This window comes from Phalaenopsis equestris, unplaced genomic scaffold (assembly GCF_001263595.1).
Source record: "Phalaenopsis equestris unplaced genomic scaffold, ASM126359v1 Scaffold229296, whole genome shotgun sequence".
NCBI lineage: Eukaryota > Viridiplantae > Streptophyta > Magnoliopsida > Asparagales > Orchidaceae > Phalaenopsis > Phalaenopsis equestris.
The window spans coordinates 220,804-247,608 of record NW_018247269.1 but is presented as its reverse complement, the minus strand read 5'-3'; the positions used below and the strand labels follow the sequence as shown (position 1 = coordinate 247,608).

The 26,805-nt window shown below is 36.6% G+C and overlaps 1 protein-coding gene across 3 annotated transcripts in view; it reads right to left on the bottom strand.

Annotated features, from left to right (window-relative positions):
- Positions 1 to 26,805, bottom strand: part of LOC110038025 (pyridoxal kinase) — a 135,240-nt gene that overhangs the window by 18,793 nt on the left and 89,642 nt on the right. For all 3 annotated transcript variants that reach the window (XM_020742782.1, XM_020742781.1, XM_020742783.1), the window contains one exon: positions 10,388 to 10,453. In XM_020742782.1, coding sequence (XP_020598441.1) covers positions 10,388 to 10,453 — 66 coding nt within the window. The remainder of the gene's footprint in view (positions 1 to 10,387; positions 10,454 to 26,805) is intronic.

Here is a 26,805-nt window from a genome sequence, read left to right as displayed (position 1 = left end):
CCCAGACCGGGTTCAGCAAAGGGGAGAGCAATGCCGGCTAGTCCAGGTTTATGGGCTAGGGTTGCAGCCCAAGAGGAAGAGCCTCCCCTTTCTAGTTATCTGCTATATATATTTTATGTTATTGTCATTAGCTTTCAGTTTTTTATTGAATTTTCTCTCAGGACAGCCTCCGGCTGCTCCCTTTTCTTTCTAGGGCTATAACTGAGGACGAGTGATGCTTCGACCGTATCTCGCTCCGAGATGGTGATTAACCTCGATTTCCCCATCTGCTACAACCTGCAGCTCGCTGCTCTTTTGCCTAGACACCTTCCCTTTCCCTATTTTCCTTGCCACCAGCCTTAATCTCCCTTCCTGCTGCTGCCACAACCCATACAGCACCCCCACCTCTGCCACAACCCATACAGCACCCAGACCAGCTGCTGTAAAACCTTTTCTCCCTTTCAGCCTGCTGCCGCTAGCCCTCCCGGCCTGCCAGCCAGCTGTCGCCACCCTTGCCCCTATCTAACTGCTGCTGTCGCCCCCTCATTCCTGCCTTCCACTGTTGTCGCCACACAATTCCAGCCTTCAGCTATGACTGTAGCCTCCAACAAACCCCTCTACTTGTTTTCCAGCCGCCATCCACCATCTTTGTCATCACCCTAGTGTTTCATGTTTGTGATGTTACTATTCTATAGTCAAGAGTCTTGTTTGTAATTTTTTTTTAATTTCAGCAATAATATTTACATTTCTAATGTGATATGGGTTAACTTCCATATCATTTGGTATCAAAGATAGTCTAATCCTAATCATATCCTAGAGTTTTCTAGAATCCGCCCTACCCCCTCAACCAAAATTATTTTTTACTATTCCCAAAACATAGCCAAACTTTGACCTAACCCTAATTTCCTCTTGCCGATTTTCAACATCAGCAAACCCTAATTCAATTTTTATACCCTTTTTCACCTCTAAACTCTAATCTCTAGTCATGCCACCAAGGAGATACATGTCTGAGCATACCCTGGAAGAGATACAGTGAGTGATCCGTCAACTTCAACAGAGACATGTGGACATTGAGGATGAAACCCAGGAAGCATACCCTCGATGGTGACAAGGAATGTAGAAGAGGAAAAAGACACAAGAATTTCAACCCCTTCCATAGGGGTGATTTCAATGATGAAGAAAGCAACAACGCATCGGAATCCAGCATTAGAGGAGGCTGAGAGAGGAGACCAAATATAGAGGACAGAGGAACTTCGAAATAAAGAAGAATCTATCAGAGTTCGATAGAGGTATGGATCCAGATAACTTTATCGAATGACTAAAATGAGTTGAGAGGAATTTCGAGTACAAAACGGTTCCAAAAGTTAAAAAGGTGAAGCTTGCAACTATCAAATTGAGAAAGAGTGCATCCTTGTGGTGGGACAACTTACTGAGGCAGTGGAAGAGAGAAGGCGAAGACAAAATTACTAAGTGGGAGAAGATGCGAAAGGTGTTGCAGAGAAAATACTTACCTCCTCACTACCGCCACACTAAGCTTCTGAGACTCCACCACTTGCAGCAGAGAGGCTTATCAATAGAGGAGTTCAAGGCACTGTTTGAATAGTTGCAGATGAAGTTTGATTTGGTCGAGAAAGAGGTACACACCATAGCGCGTTATATAGAAGCCCCTATTAGCCATGTGGTGCAGCTGCAACTGTATCGGTCACTTTGAGATGGTGAAAAGGTAGCAGAAACAGAGCAAGCAACCACCAACAAAAGCATACCTCAAGAAGTTGGAAAAACTGATTTGAATAAGGATAGAGCCACCCCAATGAGAAGAAGCCTGAGAAGAGTACCATGCTTAGTAATGTCCTCGCCAGAAAAATGCTTCAGATGGCACAGATTTGAGCACAATGCCTCCAGCTTTCCGACAAGTTGAATTGTGTCTTTCACCGAGCAGGGCTTTGTGAAGGAGGTTAGCGACGAGGAGACCACTAAGAAACAAGGTGAGGTGTATCATCTTTCACCCGATGAAGGAGAAGTGCTTGTGGTTTGATAGGTACTACAAACCAAATATACGAGGGATTTGCAGTAGCTTTATCACAATATATTCTACACATGTTGCACTGTGAAAGGGAATGTATGCACTCATCATCGATTGAGGGAGCGGAGCAGTAAGAATGTGGCGTCTACACAAATGGTGTAGAAGTTAGGTCTCAGAACTCAGATGCACTCGTTATCATATTCTCTAACGTGATCGTTGAAGAAGAACAGAGTCAGCATTGGTCGGAGGTGCCTAGAGGAGTTTTCAATTGGGAGTCAGCTACATGATCAAATGTGGTCTAATGTGGTACCCATGGATACATGTCACCTGTTATTGGGGAGACCATGGCAGTTTGATAATAGAACTCAGCATGATGGATTCAGAAGCATCTACTCCACAGAAAATGGGAAGTGCATCGTCCTTCTCCCTTCCGCGGAGCCCGAGATCACAGATGCTCATGCCAGCAGAGCAGCATTGGTGGGACTAGTTTGGTGATGACGGAGAATGATAAGATTGAGACACCTGCTCCAAAAAAGTGACAGTCGCGACAGAGCAATTCAGAATATCATGGTAAATACATTACCATCATGGCCACAGCCATTCAAAAAGGTTCAGGTTACCCTCACTTAAAATCAGATTGAGCTGACATTAAACAAAGTTGAGAGGATTTAACAGTATACGCATGACACGTAGACCAAGCTCAGTTCAGTAGGGGACTCTTAGAAAATTGGATAGAAGTGGATGTTTAATCGTAAGTGGGGAAAGATCCTCAGGTGCCTTGGAAGACGGTGCAGTCACCAGTAGAATCTAGGTTCTTCGTGAACCGCAATAGTAGAGCCCTCAGCTCGGAGAGGTTACAACAGCTCTATCACAGGCAACGAGCAGACAAATGCTCCCCCAACACTAAGAGACTGACGTGTGGCTTCCTAGGGGCTGAACCGATTGGACCTCCTAAACTAGTTCAGCCAATAACAGGAGCAGGGTCAGCCAGTCCACGCTTATGAGCTACGGTTGTCGCGGAAGGGGAGGAGCTTCCCCCTCCTAGTTATGTACAATATATATTTATATTATGTTATTTTCATTAGGATTCAGTTTTTTATTGAGTTTTCTGCAAAGACTTCCTCCGGCACGCCCCTTTTCCCTTCAAGGATAGTATCTTAGGATGATTAGTGCTCTGACTGTATCTTGCTCCGATGTGATGATTATCCTCAGCTTCTCCATACATCGCAACCTGCAACTTGCTACATTTGCAGCTGCACACCTTCCCTTCCTCCTATTTTTCCTACTAACAGTCCTAATCTCCCTTCCTGTTACTGCGATAACACATACAACACCACCTACTGCTGTAATACCTTTCCTCCCTCCCAGCCTGCTGCCGCCAGCCCTCCCAGCTTATAAGCAAGTTGTCGCTACCCTTTCTTTTGCCTACCTGCTATTGCTGCTCCCTCATTCCTGCCTTCCAATGTTGCCACCGCGCAATTCCGGCCTTCGGTTATGCCCGCAGCCTCTAACCAACCACTCTACCTGCTATCCAAGCGCCATTCACCACCTTCGCCATCGCCTTACGGTGTCTTTTATGTTTGTGATGTTATTTTTCTATTCTCAAGAGTCATTGTTTGTAATCTAATTGAGTTTCAGCAATAATATTTACATTTTTATTGTGGTTTGGGTTAACTCTAGCATCATAGCCTCATCAATTTCAATCCTATATGGAAACCCCTATCCCTCACTGAATTTTTTCTTTACCACTTTAGCTCCACCATTTTAAACAGTTTACACTTTATTCTTTGGGCTTCATCTAGAGCAAGCTTCAGCAAGTACTTCTTGCCATCGCTCGCCTCTCTAGGCTGTCTACAGCAATGATAATTGAGTTAAATGTTATTAGCCAATAACATTAAATTGGATGGCCTTCTTGCAAGACTAGCAAAAGGTTGATTGCGAATGTGCTTCATATTATACCACATACAAATTTTGGACACAGGCGCATTACAACTACATTGATTTCTACAAAACAAATATTGAATGAAGGAAACCATCTATTATCGGTCATTATAGTGAAAGATATGGTAAAGATGCAAATCATAAAAATATCATTTCACCCGTATTAAGAGAAGTTCTATTTTTTTTAAAAAAAAAAAGCCCATAAGCTACCATATTAGAAGGATTGGTACAAAATAGGTTGGATGAGTGAGCCTAAGTAGGAACCCAAAGTACCAGGTATACAACACAATAAAATCTCCAAAAAAAGTATATGAATACTCAAAAACTATAATACTGTAATCTCTATGCCAAAATTTTTAGATAGAGGAAAATTTACAAGTCGTTTGGAAGTTGTAGTTAGATCTGTGAGAGCTATAAATGTCAAATATATGGAGAAAAATGTTGTTTAGATCTTCAAACTCTAATAGGGAGTCTTCTTCCTACGCAAAATTCACAATTCATTTCAGTTGGGACACCCCCCAAATGCATTTGTAGGTTGGCCAACAGACGACGGTGCAGAACCAAAACAGATGGAAGACAAACTTGTTGCACCAAAGACTGGAAGAAAGGGAGAACAAAAAGCTGGAGTATATGATCTACCAAGAAAAGACCAATGAAAACCCTTTACACAGATAATAGGAGCATAAGTGTGATCCAATGTACCCTTATTTCTTAACTCTGTTTCTAGGTAGGGAGCTTGCTAACAAATGGTTAAGTTTTCTGTCATTGCCCGAAGCAACCAAGGTATCATCCATTAATTTTCTGAGTTCTAGTAGGCCTTTATTCTTCTTCTTCCTGGATGTGTAAATCTTCCAATCGTCATGCGAAGACTGGCTCAACTGACCAGTGTATTGATCCAAAAATTGTCTGGCAGGTATAGGCAATTGCATAACAAGACCCCCTTGTGCCTGATTGACATTAAGAACTCGTTCGATCTGATCAGATGGTAGGGTTGCAGTAGAAAGCTCACCTAGAATAGAATTTTGAGCTTGAAACTATGGCAATGACTCCTCAACCACTACCAACTGAGGTTCCACGGGAGGTATAAAAAGTGAGGAATCCCCCTCAAGGACAATAGGAGCAGGCCTCAAAGGCTCCTCCACAAGTGAAGAGGTAGTTCCCCCAGGGGCAATAAAACCAGGCACCAACTCCTGTCTTATGGTAATTTCCTCCACAGGCTTCCTAGGAGTAGATGTGTCTAGAGCAATGGGGTTAGGCCCATCCTATGCAGTTGAGCTTTAGGTTTCAAGTTAGAGTGGAGCCTGTGACATTTGTCAAGGGTATGCCAAAACATCTTACAATGATTACAATAAAAGGGTCTATCCTCCGTGATAATTTGTTGTCAATATCCATTATGTGTTGTGCCCAAACAAACTTCTATAATATCAGGTAAAGTGATATCTCTTTCCACAATTATTCTGGCAACAAAAGGTCTAGTTAGATTGAAGGTGGGTGGATCTAGTTTCATAGGATTTCCAAGTATGACTCTAATAAAGTGGAGAATTGATGGCTAAATAGATGCAACTTAAGACCAGATAAACTAAACCATATTGGCACAGTGGGAGGCTCGTGATTTGGGTCATAATCAGGAGAATACTTGAGCAACTTCATTGAATTTCCTGCAATGTTAAGAAATTTCTTAGAGAAAATCCGAGTGTAATCTTCAGCCAAGGTTCTAGCAAACGTGTCAAATCCTCGAAAGTATCCGAGAGTCCCAAGGTCTTTGATCTAAAATTCTAGTAAAAGCATCTTTTTTGTTAAAAATTTCCTTTAAATTATTACATGACATGATAATATCATCTATATACACTACGAGAACAAAAATTTTGACTCTAGGATTGGATTTAATAAATAATGTATAATCAGCTTGATACTGATGATATCCATTTCTAATCACCGTTTTAGCAAACGTGTCAAACCAAGTATGAAAAGATTGCTTTAAGCCATATGAGGACTTCATCAACTTGCAAATCAACATGTTATTCACTCATTATTCCAAACCCAAATTGATAGCCATGTAGATTTTCTATTCGTACACTCAGTCACGTCATTCTACTGTGGTGTTCTTGAAATAATGAACTCGTATTCGATCTCTTATGATGCACAATAATTCTTAAACTTTTGATCATGATACTCGCAACCGTTATATGATCTACGATATTTCAGCTTCAAGTCTGGCTCATTCTTTATTATAGTCTTTCACTTCTTAAACACCTCATATAAATCAAATTTATGCTTTAAAAAGTAAACAAATACATTTTAGTTGTGATCATCTATGAAAGTGATAAAATAGTAGAAACGTCCAATAGGCTAAACTAAGATATGACCACATACTTTAATATACACTAACTTCAGCTTCTTGGACTTCACCATTGACTCAATTTTGGAGACAAAAACTACTTTTCTTATTATATACAAAATCTTCACATAAATCTTAATCTATAAATCTTAAACCATGAAGTTGTTCCAAGAAAGTTGGGACTGCGTATATTTCTCGTCCATATGTGCAAGTTTACGGTGCAAAATTACTGCATCAACCTTTGTTCCAATCACATCCATGAATTCTATCATCTTATTGATCAGGCAGAGTGCCTTCAATGTTGCCCTGAGTCGTAACCATTGCCCCCTGGCCATCTTTCACAGCACAAATCACCTGCGAAAGTAGTCACATATCTGACCTTGCAAGCTGACTCACCTTACTCAAATTCCTCTTCAAATTTAACACATATAATCTCACTAAGGTTGAAGACTGTTTCATTTAGCAACTTGATATCACAATTACCCTTTCTTACAATAACACAAGCCTTCATAACTCTCAAATATACATTTTCTGAATCACTCTGAGTGTAGTTTTTAAACATCTCTTTGTTGGGCACGCATGAAAAGAGGAATTTGAATCTACTATCTAAGATTCAATATTGCTAGAAATAAAAATAGTCACCTAGTATTTTGCATGTAGAGAAATTTGTCGAGATCCTATCTAGGCCTCCATCACAAATTTTCCTTGGATCTTTACAGTCTTTCTTGAAATTACTTTTCTTCCCATAGTTCTAACATTCTCCTCTAGCACTTCCTATTTCTGACCTGGACTTTTCTCTTTTGGACTTGAATCTGTCTCTGTTTATATTGCTATACAAGTTTCTTCCTCTACTCTCAACATTCAAAGTAGAATTTGAAGTTCACTGCTCGTATTCTAGAGAACTTCTTCATTTAGCACTAATTTCACGATGTCATCGAAGTTTAACTTCGTATTACATGAAGAGTTACCTCTACCTACAAAACACAACCAGTTCATCACAGTGTTGAAATTATTCAAGTGTTCAGCCACCAAACTACCTTCCACCATCTTCAAGTTGAATAATCTCTTCATTGTTTTACCATCTTCCACCATCTTCAAGTTGAAAAAATCCTTATTTGAAATTGAAGGATTCTCATACAACTTTGTCAGTGCCGCCATGAGATCCAACATTATTTTCTCATTCACTATGTTGGAAGAAACAGTCAGGGAAAGTGAAAGATGGATCAAACCTAGAGTTGTTTGATCAAGCAATTTTCATTCTTCCAGTGTCATCGATTCAGGCTTCTTTGTCATTCTTTTCAGTGCACATATAAGTTCTTTTGATACAACCAATCTTCAACTTGCATTCTGCAAAATGCAAAATCTGAACTATTGCACTTCTCCACCTTATACCTCGTTTCATTGGTCATTGCTCTCACAAAAAAAAAATTTTAAAAACCCTTTTGCTACACTTCTGATAAAAAAAATAGAATTTGATCGATTCACAACCAAACCACACTACAGAAAAATATTTTGATTCTAGAGATCCGAAACAAAAATGATCAGAAGTGCACATCACATAAAAGTCGGAAAAGCACAAATAGTTAACCTGGAAAAACCTGAAAAAAGGAAAAAATCATGGAGTCACAAGACAAAATTTGATTATGAAAATCAAGACAAATGTACAAACCACGCCACACTTAGATTTCCTCTCCACTCTCCTCGAAATTACAACAATTTAGACTCTCACTCCTTCTCTAGATTGCACAAGAGAAATCAGTTAAAATTCAAACATTGATTCTTCACGCAACTCGCACTTATTATGCACCATTGAGAGAAAACAACGCAAGTCAGTTTTCGAATGAAATGATGGCTTAAAATTGAATTAGAAGAGAACATAGTTGATGGCGTCAGACCGCCCGTCTCATGCACTGCCTTTCCATTTGTTCCTCTTAAAAGCACAATTCGGCCACTGTCGACCCTCCTGGGCAGATGAGTTCCAATTGCCTTTATTTCTGGACCTGAAATGAGCAAAAATTGATGAACATATGGGCCCTGACTAGGCACAGAACTTCTTTGCACTAGGCCTCTAGGCGCCCTTCCTGGCGAAGGGGCACCACTATGGGCGTGAGGGAGCCTCTAAAGGATGTTAGTATGCAGTTGTATAGCTTTGGTGTTGTTGTTGTTGTGTATCAAGCTCCACAACACCAAAACAAGCATAAACCTCATACATTTCCAATCACAGCTAATAGCGTGTGAAAGTGTTGACGTTTAATTCTCCTCATTGTAGATTATGTTGTTTAGTCTCAATCTCAAATAACTCTAAGGTAATACCAGAGTAAGTTTCACATGTAGCTTCTCATATCTCTCTGGCTGTCTTATAGAGAAAATTTTTTTCCAACTTTATGTAATCATGGAGTTTATTAATCATGACAATCATATGAATTGAGACTTTTTCAGGCCCGCTATCTAAAATCCGTCACTTATGGAGCCGAGATTTCACCAGTGAGAAAACCATCCTTCCCTCCACAGATGTACATAAATACAAACTGCGACCACTGAAGAAAATTATGGCCTTACAGTTTATGGTTTGTCACAAGACGAAATTAATTATCAGGTAAATAGGGACTTAGAATGTGGTCTTGGATATATAGGTGACTTCAGAAAAAAAGATTAAGGTCATACCATATTTAGTCATGATAAGAGTGTGAAGCCTGAATCGAGGACCTGCTACTTTATTACTACAGATGATCTTGTGCGTGATAAGCTCTACAAGAATTGCTCCCAAAAGCTCAAACAAGGGTACCAGAGCACCAATAGAAATGTTTTTTCTAATAAATAATGATGATAGAATGCTTCCTTCAAACCCATAAGGACCTTCTCGAAAGACAGCAAGAGTAGTAGGATTCAGCTGCGTGTGGAGTAGTGCAGAGAGAGGGCAAAAACATAAGGGAAGAGGGTTGTGGGGAGGACTTCCACCTATCCTTCATGGGAAAACACATGTGGGTACTCTAAGCAGTACAAAAATGCGCTTCTAAGCCTCTTATTTTTCCTTCCCCTATCCATGCAGCCGAACTTCAAGCAAGTTGAAGCAAAAACTATTGGCTACCTACAAACGGTGATGAGGAGGTGAAGCTGCATGATGAGCGAGATTCTGCTCGACGGTGCACTAGACAATACAGACAATAACGAGGAGGCCAATTAGATCAACGATCTACAACAGGAGATCGCCTGTGAGATGGCGACAAATCAGCAATGAAGCAACTGGTCATTCGAGCATGACAGACAACTTTTTGCTAAGATGTCCTTCCATAACTAGGAGAATTAAATGTATGTGTTGATAGAGATGGGGATGTGCCTGCAAAATCGGGCTTTGACAAGATCGTTGGAGATGATAGAGCTTATGAAGGTGAGGGAATGAAGCATTCGTCGCTTTAGCAAATCGGAGAGGATGTGAGATGGTGGCTCTGAGACCATGCACAAAAAAGGGAAAAAGGTTATTTACTCACCCTAATGAATTACACCTTATTACATATATATAATAGTGGTTGGTATATCAATCAGCAAAATAGGAAATTGGAATCATTTGAATAGGAATACCACCAAAATAAGAGTAGAAAAATAGGAAATACTTAAAAAAAGAAAAACTCAAATTCTAGGTAAAGGAAATAAATTTCTTCCTAATCGAACATACTCGACGGCAATTTCCTACACTCCATAAGATAAATATGGCATGCAATAGTTGAAATGTTCTCTAGAAATATTATCGCATACTCATAATATGCATTGAGAAAGAAATAATAAAAATTTGAAGCTACAGCTATAATCAAAGCTTCCACCATGTTGCCTCTTTGGCACTTACAATCTATATAAGCTAGTCCAGAGTTTCATTTAAATCAAACAAAATATGCTTTTCTACCAAGTAACTTTGTTTACTAATAGTAAATACAAAGGTTTTCAATCAAAATACCCTACCTAATTTAGGCTACTACATATAATTATTTAGGCTAATACATTGATCATAGTACATTCAAGCATAGATTTAAGGACTAGCAGAATCATACCTATCACTTCTGCGTCATAATGCAAATTGAAAGATGACAGAAGCATAAGTTGGAATGCAGTACCTTCGCTTTTTTATGACTACCAATCAGTAGAAGGTTGCCTTCAATTTGTACGCTAGTTATTATCACCTGCAAATTAAGTTTTAAGAATTATCAGCTTCTACAAAAATTAAAATAAAAGCACTTGTAAAACCATACAACATGTAGATAATGAGCAAGAACAAAAAATATTATCATTATCACTAGCCTTGTCCCAACAATTTTGGATTAGTTGTATGAATCTTCATTCTTCATTCATCCTAATAGGGTGTTGCACAAAGCATAAAACCTATTTTGTGCAGTTTCTTTTTTTTCATAATGTCTTTTAAATTTGGCCTATAGTTATCCTATATTATGTATGCTTAATCCACCTAAATTTATTTTCCACTATCATAATTTTATAAGATGCTGCCCTCATAATGCCTCCAATATAAACTTTCAATCTAATATTTATACATTAACACACATGAACCATTCATATTAACATGCTCGTTTCTACAAGTTTTTTACTTTTTTATCAATTATGTATTTACTATTTCAGTTGATATGTTATTGAGAAGTTTCTTGAAGAGTTCTTGAGAAGAAAGGTGTTAATAGGACTTATATTCGAGTCATTAAAGATATATATATATATATATTTTTTTAGAAAGCCCAAAATGGCTAATATATTAACGAGAAAGAAAGACATGAAATACAATGTGTGGGAGGGCCCAAGCATGGCACCCTGCCCACACAAAAACTACAAATGGTTCCAAAACTAGAAAATACAAAAAAGTACATTAGAGAAATAATGAAAATGCCTAAAAGTGCCGAAATACATAGTATCAAGTAATTAGAGAGCAACCCAATTTGGTCGTGTCTCTGCCTCTAGTTCTTGGGAAGGAGCAAGCTAATAAGTTGGTAAGATGATTGTCATTGTCAGTAGTAACCAATGTATCATCCAATATGTTCCCAAGTTGGAGTCGGCATCCATTTTTCTTCTTCCTCCTAGAGTAGACCTGTCATTCCTCATCTGAAGATTGGCTCACCTGATTTTGGTCTAAAGTGTGTTGGAGAAGTGCAGGTTGTTGAACATTAGAAGCAACTACATTTTGTACCGGTTGATCAGTTATTTGAGTAAAGGAGCACTCTCGTGTGTTTTGCCATGTAAGTGAGTTTTCTTCAATAACAGTAGGTGGTATTTCAATAACAGTAGGTTCAATAACAGTAGGTGGTATAATCACAACTGGGTCTGTAGCTGTAGTATGGTGTTCTTCATCAGGAACTGCTGTGTTGGAAAGAGGATCGGGTTGCATCTTCTTAACAGGGATGATAGGCGACTGATCGTTAGCGATATCCGGCCTTAGATGAGGATACAAACGATAGCAAATAGTAGAACTGTGGCCAAACATACTGCAATGAGAGCAATAAGGAGGGTGTTGTTCTATTTCAACATTTTACCAATACCCGTTGTGAGTGGTTTCAATCTATATCTCATCCGGAGCTGGTTGAGTGATATCTCTCTCAACTAACACACAAGCCAGAGGGTCTAGTGACAGCAAGCGTAGGACTATCAACCTTTAGAGGCTTACCGCAAGCAGTTGCTAAGGAGTAGAGAATTTTTAAATTGAACAAATGTAATTTTAACCCCAGAAACTTTATCCAAACTGGAATGATAGGCGACTCTGCTTTTGGATCAAAACCAACAATTTACTTCAGAATTTTCATATAACGGTTGTCAATCTTGATAACTTTTCAAGAAAAAATGCGAGTGTAATCGACATCATGACACAACTGAATCAGTTTGTGTCGACCTTCAAGTAAATCAATATTCTAACTGCCCAACAGCTTCTTAGCATCAAATTCTTTTCGAATGATCTCAAGTTTTGGGTGACCATAAAGAAAATTTTCCATTAGAGCAAAATGCCACGAAGATACTAGAGTATTGGTTTCAATCTCTGTGAGAATACGAGCAGACTTCTCATTTTTTTCTCAATTCTTTAAAGGTGTGATCGCCACCACCTTCAAGAGCCTTGTGAAATGATTGTGGAACTTTGCAAGGCTTGCCGATATGAAAACCAGACTCTAAACCTGAAAGAGGAACACAGGTAAGAATAGGAAAATCGTCGGCAACTGCAGTGGCATAGGAACGCATGGTTGAGGCCATTTGAAGAGATGCTAGGCGAGTTGCAAGGCGAGCTGCAAGGCGAGCAGACCTTCTGTCAGGCAGGGCAACAGAGGCGACGTCGATTTCTCTCAGGCAGGGTGAAGGCGTCGTCAAGTACAGAAGACGACGCGAACCACTATCGAGGAAACGTTGTAGAGTGCGGGTGAGGAGGGACGAAGCGTAGGAGCAAGCAAAACGACGGAACGACGAAACGCGAGACCTTCATCGTCGAAGTAGACAATCGCAGGGCTTGCGGAACAACGGGAACACGAAAAATATCGTGGAACCCTTCTACGTCGAGCACGGGGAAGGCGGTGGAGTAAAGCCGAGAGATTCAAAGGAGGGAATATATATATATATATATATATATATTAAAGTCAATGGTTGATTTTATTGAAATATAAAAGGATACATAAAGGTTGTATGAGAAGAGCCCAAAAAAACTCTACCCATACAATACAAGTACATAAAAACTCCAACAAAAGGTACAGATAGATTCAAATAAAATTAAAAACAAACTTAACACATGCAGAAAATAGTAGCTAGGGACGAGCCAGTTTAGTCTTGTTTCTTCCTCTAGTTTTAAGAGCGGAACTAAATAACAAACTTTGAAGAGTCGTGTTATCGTCAGGAGTCACCAAAGTATCATTCATTAAGTTTTCAAGTTGGAGTGAGCCCCCAGGCTTCTTCTTCCGCCGAGAAGTGTAAATCTGGCATTCTTCATCTAAAGACTGGCTCATATGATCCTCGATCTGATTTAATGTTAAAACTGCAGTAGGAGAAAAGAGAGTCGTTGCCACCGCGATAGGTTTCAATGTATGTGAAGTGTGATTTGTTACCTCTGCACTTGATGCTTCCTGAATAGGAGATGCAGGACTATCCTGATTTTCAGTTCGAATATTATCCATTGTAGTATGGTCAAGAGAAAGGATCTTAGGGGCAGACACCAACTCCTGTCTTGTGGTGTTTCCCTCCTAAGGTTAGTTGTCATCAGGTTTGCTAAAAGTGCGTTCCGGCACATGGGGTGCGCTAACAGCATGTTCCTACTTTTGACTACTGGTTCTCAACTGTGGGTGCAATTTGAAACATTTCTCCTGCGGGTGTCCAAACATCTTGCAGTGCTTACAGTAGTATGGTTTTTGTTTCATAATGATTTTTTGTCAATAACTATTGTGAGCAGATCGAAGTCATACTTCTTCTACATCTGGTAGTGTAATATCTCGTTCAATCAAAATCCTTACAATAGAGGGTCTTGAGAAATGAACTGTAGGTAAATCTACCTGCAAAGATTTTCCAAGGATAGTCTCAATTGCATATAAGATAGGTAGATCAAAGAAATGAAGCTTGAGATCAGATAATGAGAACCAGATAGGTGCAATTGGGGGTTCTTGATTGGGATCCAAATTGGGAGTCCATTTGAGCAATTTCATATGTTTGCCCTCAATTATGATGAATTTTTTTGAGAAAATCCTCGCGTAATCATTTTCTGTGCTCAGTTGTATCATAACTTGTCTTCCGTCAAAAATCTTCCTGATGATCTCCCTCTTATGGCAACCTAATTAGAACTTTCCAACCAGTGTAAATTTGTATTTTGCAGTATGAGTTGAAATTTCAGCATCATAGTTGAAATTTCAGCGTCAAAGAGAAAATTACTGGTTTACCCGCCTTTTTCTCTACTTTTTCGATGAGATTGCAATCACCATTTCCTGCAACAGAATCACGAAAAACCTGCACAAATACCGCACTATCTGCGAGGTGAAAAGGAGAGCTGCGTTTGTGAACCACTGTAGCATAGGAGGGTTTGGCGAGGTTATCACCGGCGAGGGTTGCGGCGTAGGAAAGCCTTAAGGCCATTACCGCAGCCAGTGCCAAACGGCTCTGTCACGCCTATGCCAGAGTCGAGCAAAAGAAGCTCTGTCTGTCGCAGACGAAGAAGTTTTGTCTTTCGCAGTCGAGACGCAATATACGATACGCAGTAGACGAGCGGCTCTGTCTGTTGCAAGTTGTTGAGTGGCTCGACGGCTCTGTAGCAGACGAGACGCGGCGGGAGAGGCTGTCACAGGAGAGGTAGCTCGACAGCTCTGTCGCAGATGAAGAAGCTGTCGAGCGGCTGTCGCAGACGAGACACGGGAGTCTACCAAGATGGGGGAATCGACCGCAAGTACTGTCGCCAGACGAAATGCGAACGCAAACGCGAATGGAAGCAGACGCCAAAGCCCAAAGACGCTAGGGTTCGTCATGCGGCGGAACCCTAACAGAGCGGAAAGACGCCACCTAAGCCCCATCATTTCTGTTGATACTAGAGGTGTTAATAGGACAATTGACCAAGTATTTTCCTATTTCTGTTGGATTACATCAGGGATCGGCTTTAAGCCCATATCTTTTTGCTTTATTTATGGATGCTCTTACTGGACATTTATAGAAGGATGTACCTTGGTGTATGCTTTTCGCAAATGATATCCTTCTTGTTGATAAAACTAGAGAAAGAGTTCAAGAAAAACTTGAATTATGGAGGTCAACATTGGAGTCTAAAGGCCTTCGTTTGAGTAGTAGTAGCTCTAGTGGCAGAATTGTAACTATAGGTGATCAAAATATTAAAAAGTGTGAATGTTTTTTATATCTCAGGACTATTGTTCAAAGTGATGGTAATATAGATGAGGATGTTATTAGCAAAATTCAAGTTGGTTGGTTTCGATGGAAAAATGCAACAGGCTTATTGTGTAATAAAAAAGTACCGCTTAGACTGAAAGAAAAACTTCATAAAATGTGGTGAGACCTACAATGCTCTATGGCACAGAATGTTGGCCTTTAAAAAAAAGCATAGAACAAAATGTTGCTGAGACGAGAATGGTTAGGCAGATGAGTGGCTTGACACCTAGAGACAAAATGAGAAATGAATATATTCGTGATTGGGTTGGTGTAGCTCCAGTGGCGGACAAAATTAAATAGTCATCTTAGATAGTTTGGTCGCATTAACCGTCAACCATCTGATCATCCGATAAGAAGAGTAGATATTCTAGATTCAACTTATGTTTAGAAAGGCAGAGGTAGACCAAAAAAAACTTAAGCATATTGTATAAAAAATGATCTCAATTTACTAGAATTAAATGAAAGTATGACACTGAATAGAATGCAAACGAGAAAAAGGATTCATGCAGCCGACCCCATTTAGAGAGATAAAGGCTTGTTGTTGTTGTATCAATGACATATTCACTACCAAACACTTGGACCTAAACAAATCTTTTCAAAGTACAAAACATAATGCAATTCAATGGATTTCCCCTTTGCTTCAACGCACAAAAAACGTCAAACAATGTTTTTATTAACTAGAGGACCCACATATTATATACATATATGCATACAAATACATAAATATACATATGCTATGTGCACATAAAAACTATTTAGTAAATCAAATTTAAACCAAGAGGTCATGAATTTCAACAAATATAATCATGTGTTCAATAATAACAGTGAAGCATAGATTAGTTAATAACCAAAAAATTGATTAAAATTAAAATGAAATATGATGTACATACAACAACAACAACAAAGCCTTAATCCCACGTGGGGTCGGCCACATGAATCATTTTTCTCCATTGCATCCTATTTAGTGTCATAGTTTCATTTAGTTCTAATAAATTAAGATCATTTTTTATACAATAAGCCCAAGTCTTCCTAGGTTTACCTCTGCCTTTCTTAATATAAGTCGAATCTAAAACATCTACTCTCCTAATAGGATCATCAGATAGTTGACACTTAATGTGACCAAACCATCTAAGACAGCTTTCTCTAATTTTGTCCGTCATAGGAGCTACACCAACCCTATCACGGATATAATCATTCTGCACTTTGTCTCTAAGTGTAAAGCCACTCATCCACCTAATCAATCTCATCTCAGCAACACATAACTTAGTAATATGCTTCACTTTTAAAAGCCAACATTCAGCGCCATAAAGCATTGCAAGTCTCCCCACCGTCTTAGAAATTTTTCCTTTCAATCTAAGCGGTATTTTTCAATCACACAAAAAGCCCGAAGCATTCCTTCACTTCAACCAACCAACTTGAATTCTACTATCAACATCCCCGTCTATATTACCATCGCTTTGAACAACAGACCCAAGATGTCTAAATCGTTCACACCTTTTAATAATTTGATCACCTAAAGTTACACCTTTTGATCACCTAAAGTTACACTTCTGTCACTAGAGCTACTAATACTAAAATTACATTCCATGTATTCAGTTTTAGTTCTACTCAAATGAAGGCCTTTAGACTCCAATATAGACCTCCATAATTCAAGCTTTTCTCAGGCTTTTTCTCTCGTGTTATCCACGAGAAGGATATCATTAGCAAAAAGCATACACCAAGGTACGTCCTCCAAATGTGAACATACAAACTGTTTTCCATTGTGCATAAAAATTAGAGAAAATTATAAATACCATAGAAAATTAGCACAGAATTTAGGAACTTCAAAATTGTATGGCAAAATTAAAGACAAAATCAAATTTGGCAACCTATATCAGTACAGCAAAAAATCTAAAGATAAATACATAAAATCTAAAAAAAATCATCTCATTCACATAATCCTCTCTCCTTCAGGTACATTTTCATATCTTCATAACCTTCCTCTATTGAGTTAAACAAATATTCACTTCATTGAAAAATAACAAAAAGAAAATAAACGCAAGTAAAGATGAACTAGCCTCATTTTGAATAAACTTCTTTTCATTTTTGACCGACTAAATCTCTATTACTATCTTTAATGAACTCCTCCAAATGTCTCTTTAATTTGTCCGAAAGTTAATCTTCATCGTCAAAATTTGAGATACATTTGCTTCCATTGATATGCAACTGTGATGTTGATCCTACGTATACCTCTCTGTGCAAATGCTAGGTATCTGCCTCAAGCATATCCTTTTTGTAATGTTCTTCAATCATCTTGAATTGTTCAAAGCATTCCATTCTAAAATAGATTCATTTTTGTGGGAAGCATCTCTTAAGATAACCAAATAGAATTTTTTTTGCTTAGGACTCCCATCTTCACATTTTCTAACGCAACACACTTGAGCTGACATACCCTAGCATGGCATGCTGAATTAGGTTGTCACACCATGGTGGCTTTCTGGCATGCCTATGAAATAACATATGCTGTCAAAATGTATTACATTTTGCATTGCTCAATTAAAATTGATGTAATTAATATTTAACACGTGTTTTGGCACCTGAAAATTACTTATTTGTAAGAAACTAAGGAAAGGGCAAAAATCTAGCAACCTTGGGGAAGGTTATCAAGTATTGTATGCATAGTGGATTAAGAGCAGTGCAATCGCACCACCCCCTCCTCCTCGTGTAATCTTCAAGTGGTTAAAAAGTCATCTACAACTCTAAACCTTATATTTTTATTTTCTTTGAAAAGTTACATGAAATCCAAACTTTCAATTTGTTTAAATTTTGAAACAAAAATTTCATCATAAGATTTTCAAGTTTTGTGAGAAATGGTAAGAGACGGAGAAATCCACAATGGGCAATCCAAAAAAACCATTGTGGAGGTATAGTGTGCAAGTTGAGATTGGATGCAATGATAAGACACATTTATTTGAAAGGCAATTACTATAACAAGGTAGTCAAAGAAGATTTTACACGGATAAAGGAATACCACTTCTGCCCTCATAAAAATATTGAATCTATGCTAGTGTTGAAAGCAGTCATAAAATAGAACCAATCTTATATTGAAAAGTTGATGATGTCAAAGCATCTTGAACAACAATAATTTAATGATAGAGTTGATGTCAGCACTTATTATTGGAGTGAGCGCAATGTCAATAATTTCTCATCATCCCTGCAACGAATATCAATTAGAAAAATAATAGATTCCTTAAATCAATATATTATACATGTGGAGTATGACAGAGGTCGTGGAGAGGAGAGGGGGCAGTTGTAGCTCAAAAGATACCTCTAGAGCTTTTTAGAAAGGCACGCAAACATGCCTACATGAATGTTGAAAAGTTTTTATGAGAAAGCTATTCCATTCAATGTGGAAACCCCTGCTTTTATATGATTTATTCTATTGATGCTTCTGGTGGAGGCTTGAAACCCCTATTTATGTAAGACTTAACGGCATGAGAGTTAAAAGAGTAGTTAAGTAATACAAATAAAAGTATAGAAAAGATTAAGAGGACTTGGCATCGAACTAGAATAACAATCATGTCTGATGGGTGATTAGACAAAAAAAAAAGAAGCTTGATTAACATTGTAATTAATAATCCATATAGTATTTATATTTTGAAACCTCTAGAAGCTTCTGATTAGGTGAATGATGCAAAGTACACATTTGGACTACTTGATGGAGTGATAAAAGAGATCGAAAGGCATTTCATAGTTCAGTTTGTGACAGATAATGCAAATGGTTATAGAATAGATAGAAATAGATTGATTGAGAAGAGAAAGCATCTATGTTGAGCCCCTTGCGCTGCACAAATCATAGACTTGATATTAGAGAAGATTGATGAATTATATTAGAATAAAAATGCCCTAAACAAAGCCAAAAAAACTAATAAATTTATTTAAAATCATTCTTAAGTTTAATCTTTAATGAAAAAGTTTTCTAAAAAAAGAACTTTATTTATAGAAATTTTTTTCTTTTAATTCTTCAAGTACAACTTTTGTTACTTATTTAATAATGTTTGTTACTTTATCCCACATAGCATTTGCTTTTTCAAAAACATCCCAAATTTTGAAATATTGAATTTTACTCATAAAAATAATTTTATTTGTGTCTTTTAGGTTCCCTTATCTAATTCTACAATGATGAATCATAGTATTCTTTATTTTACAACTTTTTAACTTAAAATCTATAAATAATAAACGATGTTGGGTACTTAAATCCTCACTTAAAATGACCTTATAATCTTTACAATCTTGATAATCTCCTCTTCTCATAAGAAAATAATCAATTGGTCTTTTATTAGATTCATTCTTCTAAGTAATAAAGTGCTCATCTCTTTTCTTGAATAAAATATTGGTAATAGCAAAATTATACACTAAAGTAAAATCTAAAATGGCACTACCTTCTTCATTGGCCACTCCAAAAACGTAGCCACCATGAATATTTCTGAAATCTTCTACCACTCTACCTACACGTTCATTTAAATCTCCTCCAATAAAAATTCTTTTTTCAAGAGGTATCATTTGTATTTAAGTCTTCTAAGTCAATCTGAAATTTATCTTTAGACCATATATCTAAATGTATTTGAGGAGCAAAAACACTTACAATATTAAAAATCTTAGAATCAATGATAATCTTAAGGGCTATAATTATATCTCCGACACTATTAATTTTTATAACATTATCTTTCAAACTCTTATCTATAATTACACCTACGTCATTTCTAGTGTGACTCTTACCAGAATATCAAAGTTTAAAACCTAAGTTATCAATCTCCTTAGTTTTTCTCCAACTCATTTAGTTTCTCGAATACATAAGATATTAATTTTTGTATGAATCATAATATCAACTAATTCCAGAATACCACTCTACCTACATGTCCATTTAAATCTCCTCCAATAAAAATTCTTTTGTTAAGAGGTATCATTTGTATTTAAGTCTTCTAAGTCATTCCGAAATTTCTCTTTATACCTTATATCTAAACGTACTTAAGGAGTATAAGCACTTACAATATTAAAAATCTTAGTATAAATGATAATCTTAAGGGCTATAATTATATCTCCAACACTATTAATTTTTAAAACATTATCTTCCAAACTCTTATCTATAATTACACCTACATCATTTCTAGTGTGACTCTTACCAGAATACCAAAGTTTAAAACATAAGTTATTAATCTCCTTAATTTTTTCTCCAACTCATTTAGTTTCTCGAATACATATGATATTAATCTTTCTATGAATCATAATATCAACTAATTCCATTAATTTACCATTGAGAGTGTCTAAATTCCAAGATACTATCCTAATATTAGTTTCATTAGTTTTATGGACTAATTTCTTTACTCGCATCCGTCCATAATATGGGAGCTCTTACATATCTGACACTACACCTGGGCGCTGTTGTAGCGGCCCTTGCACACTTTTCAACAAGTTTTATGTTGTATGTCGACTACCTAAGGCAACCCTCCACTTTTTACATCCGGGCTTAGGATAGGCAATGACAGTGTTAATGTGTCATCAAATAATAAAAGATTTATATATGAGAATAATATGGTTACACCAAATCAGTTACCATAAGAATATCTAAATGTTGATTTCTTTGATAGAAAATCAAAATACTTATATCATCTAAAAAAGAGGTGGCGAAGAAATCTATATATTATGATAATGATTCAAAGTAAGACCTTATAAGTAATGAGAATGTCGAAGGATTTTTATTATATTTTGTCTCTTTATTTTTATCTATGGACGTTATTATGTTGGACAGTAACAGCGAGTGTTTTTTTATGTTAAAATTATTTTTGTCTTACTTTCGTATTTTGGACAATTTGTCACTTTTTCTCATGTCATATTAACACCTCCCTTTCATATATTTCTATGTTTTGACACTAGTATATAATTTCAATTTATTTATTTTGACTACACAACTTCTAAATTGTGAGGCTCGGGCCTTAGATCACCTCATAGCTTACGCCTCATCTCATAAACAGAAAATGACTTAATAGTCAATTGCATAAATTTAAACATTTAATTAAGAGTAAGGTTAATAGTAGGTAGCAGAGAATATTAGTTAGTTTTTAGCAATTGATATGTTTCTATTTATTTGTATATCTTCCTATAATTGAGGAAATTCATCTCTTCTTACCTTTTTATTCACTCTGTTTGCCTATATATAGGCATTTTCTTATTTAAAGCTACATAAAAAAAATTTTATGCGGTTTCATATGTATCGGAGAAATGCTAATCCTTAGCCATCCCGCTTACACCGGCCCAAATTTCATTTCTCCCAAGCTCGCATATCGACTATCCATGTGCTCAATCCCTCACTCTCACGTTGGTAACCCCCTTTTACTTGTATATTCATCTTCCACCCCTACTCACATCCTACCCACTTGTGCACTTGCATCATTGCCCCATAGCTGTGTTGGTGACATCTATCATGACTCAACCCTAAAACTTGGAATATTGAAGCAGAAATATTCTATTTTATGATAATTAAATTCAATTTTCTAAATATTAATTTTTTTTAGTAATATCTTCCAAAATAAAAAAGCTAAAAAAAATTAAAATTGATTTGTTATGCAATGATGAAATAAATTGTGTATCAAAGATATTTCAATTTAGAGATTTCTATGAAATTTAAATTTTAAGTGGATCCACATCATCATTTTTTATTGGTTTGAGAACATTTAGAGAATCTTCATATTATAGGGTTCTTTGGGATGGGCTTTTTACATATGATAATTGTAATATGAAAAACTTCTTTTCAAGCGAGTGAAAAGTAAGAAAATTGGATAGGCTTAGGACTGCTACATAGGTTATTTAGTATTTGATATGAAATTTAAGTTGCCTTAAGTTACAAGTACTGTTGATATAATTTATAGAAGAATGGGTAAATAAATGATTTAACTTTAATTGCTTTTCAATGTAGCACCTTATTTGTCCGTTAGGATCCACGAGCACCAAAAAATGCGATGGCATTTGCTTGTCTCATTCCTTGTTCATTCCTTCTGATATACTTTGCAGAGGTCAAGGATAACTCATTATAAAAACTACAGAGTTAATGCACGACATTTTGCACCGGATGTGCTATTCATCACACATTCATGCTCATGAATCTTAAAAACCTTCATGATATTATTATCTTTCATCCCTATTCTTGGCAAATTATCTCTCCAATTTTTTGTTCATGAATGTCAACAATCTGTCGAAAGTTTAAAGAGCATGTTTAGTTTCAAAGATTAGACCATGTTCATATTTTGTATGGATTATAAACGACAGGAAGCTAAAGTGATGACTCTCAAAGCTATAATTTGGAATGGTGCGGCCTATGCTTTCAATATTGGAAGCCATTGGTGAGGCAGTTAAGATTAGTTGGTAGTAAAAGGAGATCCGCTATGGGTTACTGTAGAGAAGAATAATTCTCTTTTGATTGTATGATTCTAATTTACAAACTTACCCAATATATCTAACCTAAATTAGGAAGGAAAGAATTCTCAAATAAAAATAAAATAACATAGAATAAAAAGGGAAAAAAACTAATCAAGAGTTTCCTAAGTTATCCCAATCAAATCCTTCATAAGATCTTCTCAGATTTCCACTCCCCCTCAAGCTGGATCATAGACATTATAGAGACCAAGCTTGGTATTGAACTCTAAGAAAGTGCTCAAGGAAGAGTTTTGTTGAAGACATTAACATCTTGGTGTGTCGGGATATAGTTTAGCTGCATAATTCTTCTATTAAACGTTCAGAGATGAAGTGTCTATCAACTTTAATATGTTTGGTCTTTTCATGATGCACAGGATTCTTGGCAATGCTAATAGATGCTTGACTATCACAAATCATCTGCATATGCCTATTGGAGGTATAATAATTTCTGAATCCAAATTCCTTCACAGATTATGAAGGCGAGCGTGTGATATTCTAACTTTGCACTATTTCTAGAAACAACAATTTGTTTTTTACTTCTCCATGTCACAAGATTTCTCCATACATAAAAGCAGTAACCTATGGTAGACCCTATGTCGGTGAATGCTTCAGTCCAACTAACATCAATAAAGACTTACACCTCTCTCTTCATGGTTTTCTCAAAGATCCATAACCAATAGTTTTTTTAAGAAACCTCAAAATTATATACACCATCTCTAAATGCTCTTCATTGGGCTATTCATGTGCTAGCTCACAATACTAACAAAGTATACAATATCTTGCCTTATACGTGAGAGGTAGATGTGTTTTCCTGTCAATATTTGATATATTCTCTAATCCAGAGAGCACTTTCTTCTCCATTCTTTGACTTGTGGTTAGGATCCATTAAAGTATCAACAGGTTTACATCAAATCATCTTGATTTCTTTTTGTAGATCAAGTTAGTATTTCCTCTGTGATCTAACGATGCTTTTCTTGGATCTTGTTATCTCCATAACTAGAAATAATCTCATGATTCCTGGATCATTGATTTCATACTTTGTAGCAAGCACTTCTTTGATGTTGGAAATCTCTCTTTCAATATCACCTGTATGAATTATATGATCCACATAGACTATTAGTGCAGCAATCTTACTTTCTTGAGTGTGTTCTACAATTGGAGTAAGATCAACTTGACTTTAATAATACCTAGTATATCTCATAGTTTTAACAAACATTTCCAGTCATGCTCGACATTCTAAGTTAGCATACTAGTTGTTTGTTCAAATCATTCTCTAAGTCCTGGTGGTATCTCTACATACACGTATTTCACATCCCCATTTAGGAAGCCATTTTTTCACATCAAGTTGATGCAATCCTCATTTCCTAATAGTGTTAAATTTGGCAACGGGTGCAAAGGTCTTCTAATAGTTAATCTCATTCGCTTGAGTGAAATTTTTTACAAGTTTGACTTTGAATCTCTCCACACCCCCATCAGCTTTTTATTTGAAGTTGAACGCTCATTTACACCGAGCCTGTTTCTTATTCTGAGAGAGTTCAGTAAGAATTCATGTATTATGAAGCTTTCGAGCTTGAATATCATCTTCAACTATTTTCACCCACTATAGATTTTTAAGAGTTTCATGAATGGATTTAGGAATCAACATACTATCAAGATGAGAAATAAAATTTTTGTAGGATGAGGATAGTTTCTTAAAAGCTACACTCTTTAATTGGATACTTAATGCAGCTTTCTTTATCATCAACATCTAAAGAAGACAAGGATAAGTCATGAATATTATACTCACCCAAAATTTTAGTTGAACACGAACTCGAAATTTAGTTTGAGCAGTTTTGTCCTTGCGAGCGGTCTTCTATCTTCTCAAGAGTTTTTTTCCTCCTTGTGTACACACGAAGATTTTTGTTATGTACTTTACGTTGGGTTGATTGCAATGGTTGGGCATCCTCAACAAGGATATGAGGATTAAGTGGTAAGGCTGTGTGGGTGTCATCAAGTGCATCCCAAAATTGATGTTCATTTGCAATCTCTCCCTAAACATTCGATTTGGGTAATATAATTGATTCTAAAAAAATGTGACATCCATGAAGTTGGATTTTCTATTAATATGAGAGTAGCATTTATATCCATTTTTGTTAGTGGCATACCCTAGAAAAATACACTTAATAGATCTAAGGTCAAGTTTTACTCAATTTTAGGAATGGACGTGAACAAAAATACGAACTCAAATAATATAAGTATTATAGTAGAAGAGAAAGCTCTGATGTGAGGATAGGTAACCATCAAAACATGAAAAGGTGTTTTGAAGTTAAGTACCCGGCTTGACACCTAATTGATATGGTATTTTGTAGTAATAACTGCTTTCACCAAAAATTATTTTGGAAATTGATGGAACATCATAATTGAGCGGGGTGTCTCAAAGAGATGTTTGCTCATTTCTCAACTATCTTCATTTGTTGCGGGGTTCAATACAAGAGCTTACATGTATGACTCTTTTTTTTTAAAGATAAAAACCCCAGTGATAGAATTGAAATATTCCTTTGCATTATCAGTTTCGATAATCTAAATTTTGCAATTGAATTGAGTTTGAATTATGCTATAGAAGGTTTGGAAAATTCGGGCTGTTTTTTATTTCTTCTTCATAAAGAATACCCAAGTAGTTTTAATCTAATCGTTATAAATGAGACAAAAAATCTAACCCAGCTTAGGAAAGATTAAAAACCCCAGTGATGGAATTGAAATATTCCTTTGCATTATCAGTTTTGATAATCAAAATTTTGCAATTGAATTGAGTTTGAATTATGTTGTGGAAGGTTTGGAAAATTCAAGCTATCTTTTATTTCTTCTTCATAAAGAATACCCAAGTAGTTTTAATCTAATCGTTAATAAATGAGACCAACCATCTAAACCCGCTTAGGATTTTCACCTTTAAATGTCTACAAATATCACTGTGGATGATGAAAAAAGAGCATGAGGGTTTATACTGGGTCAATGGATAACTATTTCTAATATGTTTAGCACGTTAAAAAATCTCAAATTGATAAGGTCTATAGTTCTTATAGATAAACATATAAGGATACAACTTTGCCACATAATTGAAATTAGGATGACCCAACCAACAACGCCATAACATACCTGTTTTTCAACAGATATGAACTCAACATACTAGAAAATTTTAGGTTAAAATGAAGGTGAGATCATTTGTGTATTTAGAGAGGTTTTTCTTGAGTAGGCATAAGTCTTGATATAATTTGGTACTGTCAATCACTTTTCTCGATTCTCCACCTAAAATTCACAAGTGTATAAGAAGTTTAGTCATACATTTCATATCGTGAATAAACTCATTGATTGAAATAAAATTGCAGTTTAACTATGAAACACATAAAAGGGAAAAGAGTAATATCCTGATAGAATTCCACGGCTCCTTTTCCAGCTATTTTTTTAGTGCGATGCATCTGCAAGTCTAACCGATCTAGATGTAAAAGTCTCTTATACCTGACTATAGTATTGATGTCTCTCGCCATATAATCAGAGGCTTCTAAATAATTGATCCAGTTCTAAATATTCTATTACTAGCAAGATAGGAGAAGAATAAATTACCTTGGCAGTTCACGAGGTTAGTGGGGTGTTTTGAATTTCATTTTTTTCAAAACTTCAAGTTGTTCCAAGGTTAATGGTTTAGAATTAACCTCTAGAGTAAAACTTCACGTCTTTATCCCATACTTGATCATAAACCTCAAGAGTAAAACTTCACGTCTTTATTCCATGGTTAAGTTTGTTGCTAGTTGATCATTGTTTTTGTTGGAGGATGTTAGGAACATCTGCTTGTCATGAAAGCTAGAGACTAGTTGCAGAGGGCCTGCAAGCTATTGGCTACAGGTAGAAGATCCGGCAGAGGACCTGTAAGAAAATAGGTGGTTGCATGGAGAATTTTGATACTAACAGCTGCAGGGAGAAGCTCTGGCAGAAAGCCTGTAGGAAGACAGCAAAGATAGGAAAGGAAAACAACAGCTGCTCGGTGGAAGACTGTGGCTATTCTGGTGGAAGATACCATAGAAACAATAGCCTTTAAGGGACAACTGCAAGGAGCCGATAGGCAAACTGGGAGATGTAAGGAAAATTCAATATTGAGAGGGAGTAGGAGCAAGAGTCGGCATCAGGGAGAGCCTACAGGCTAGCTGATCGTTGTAGGGAGAATTCC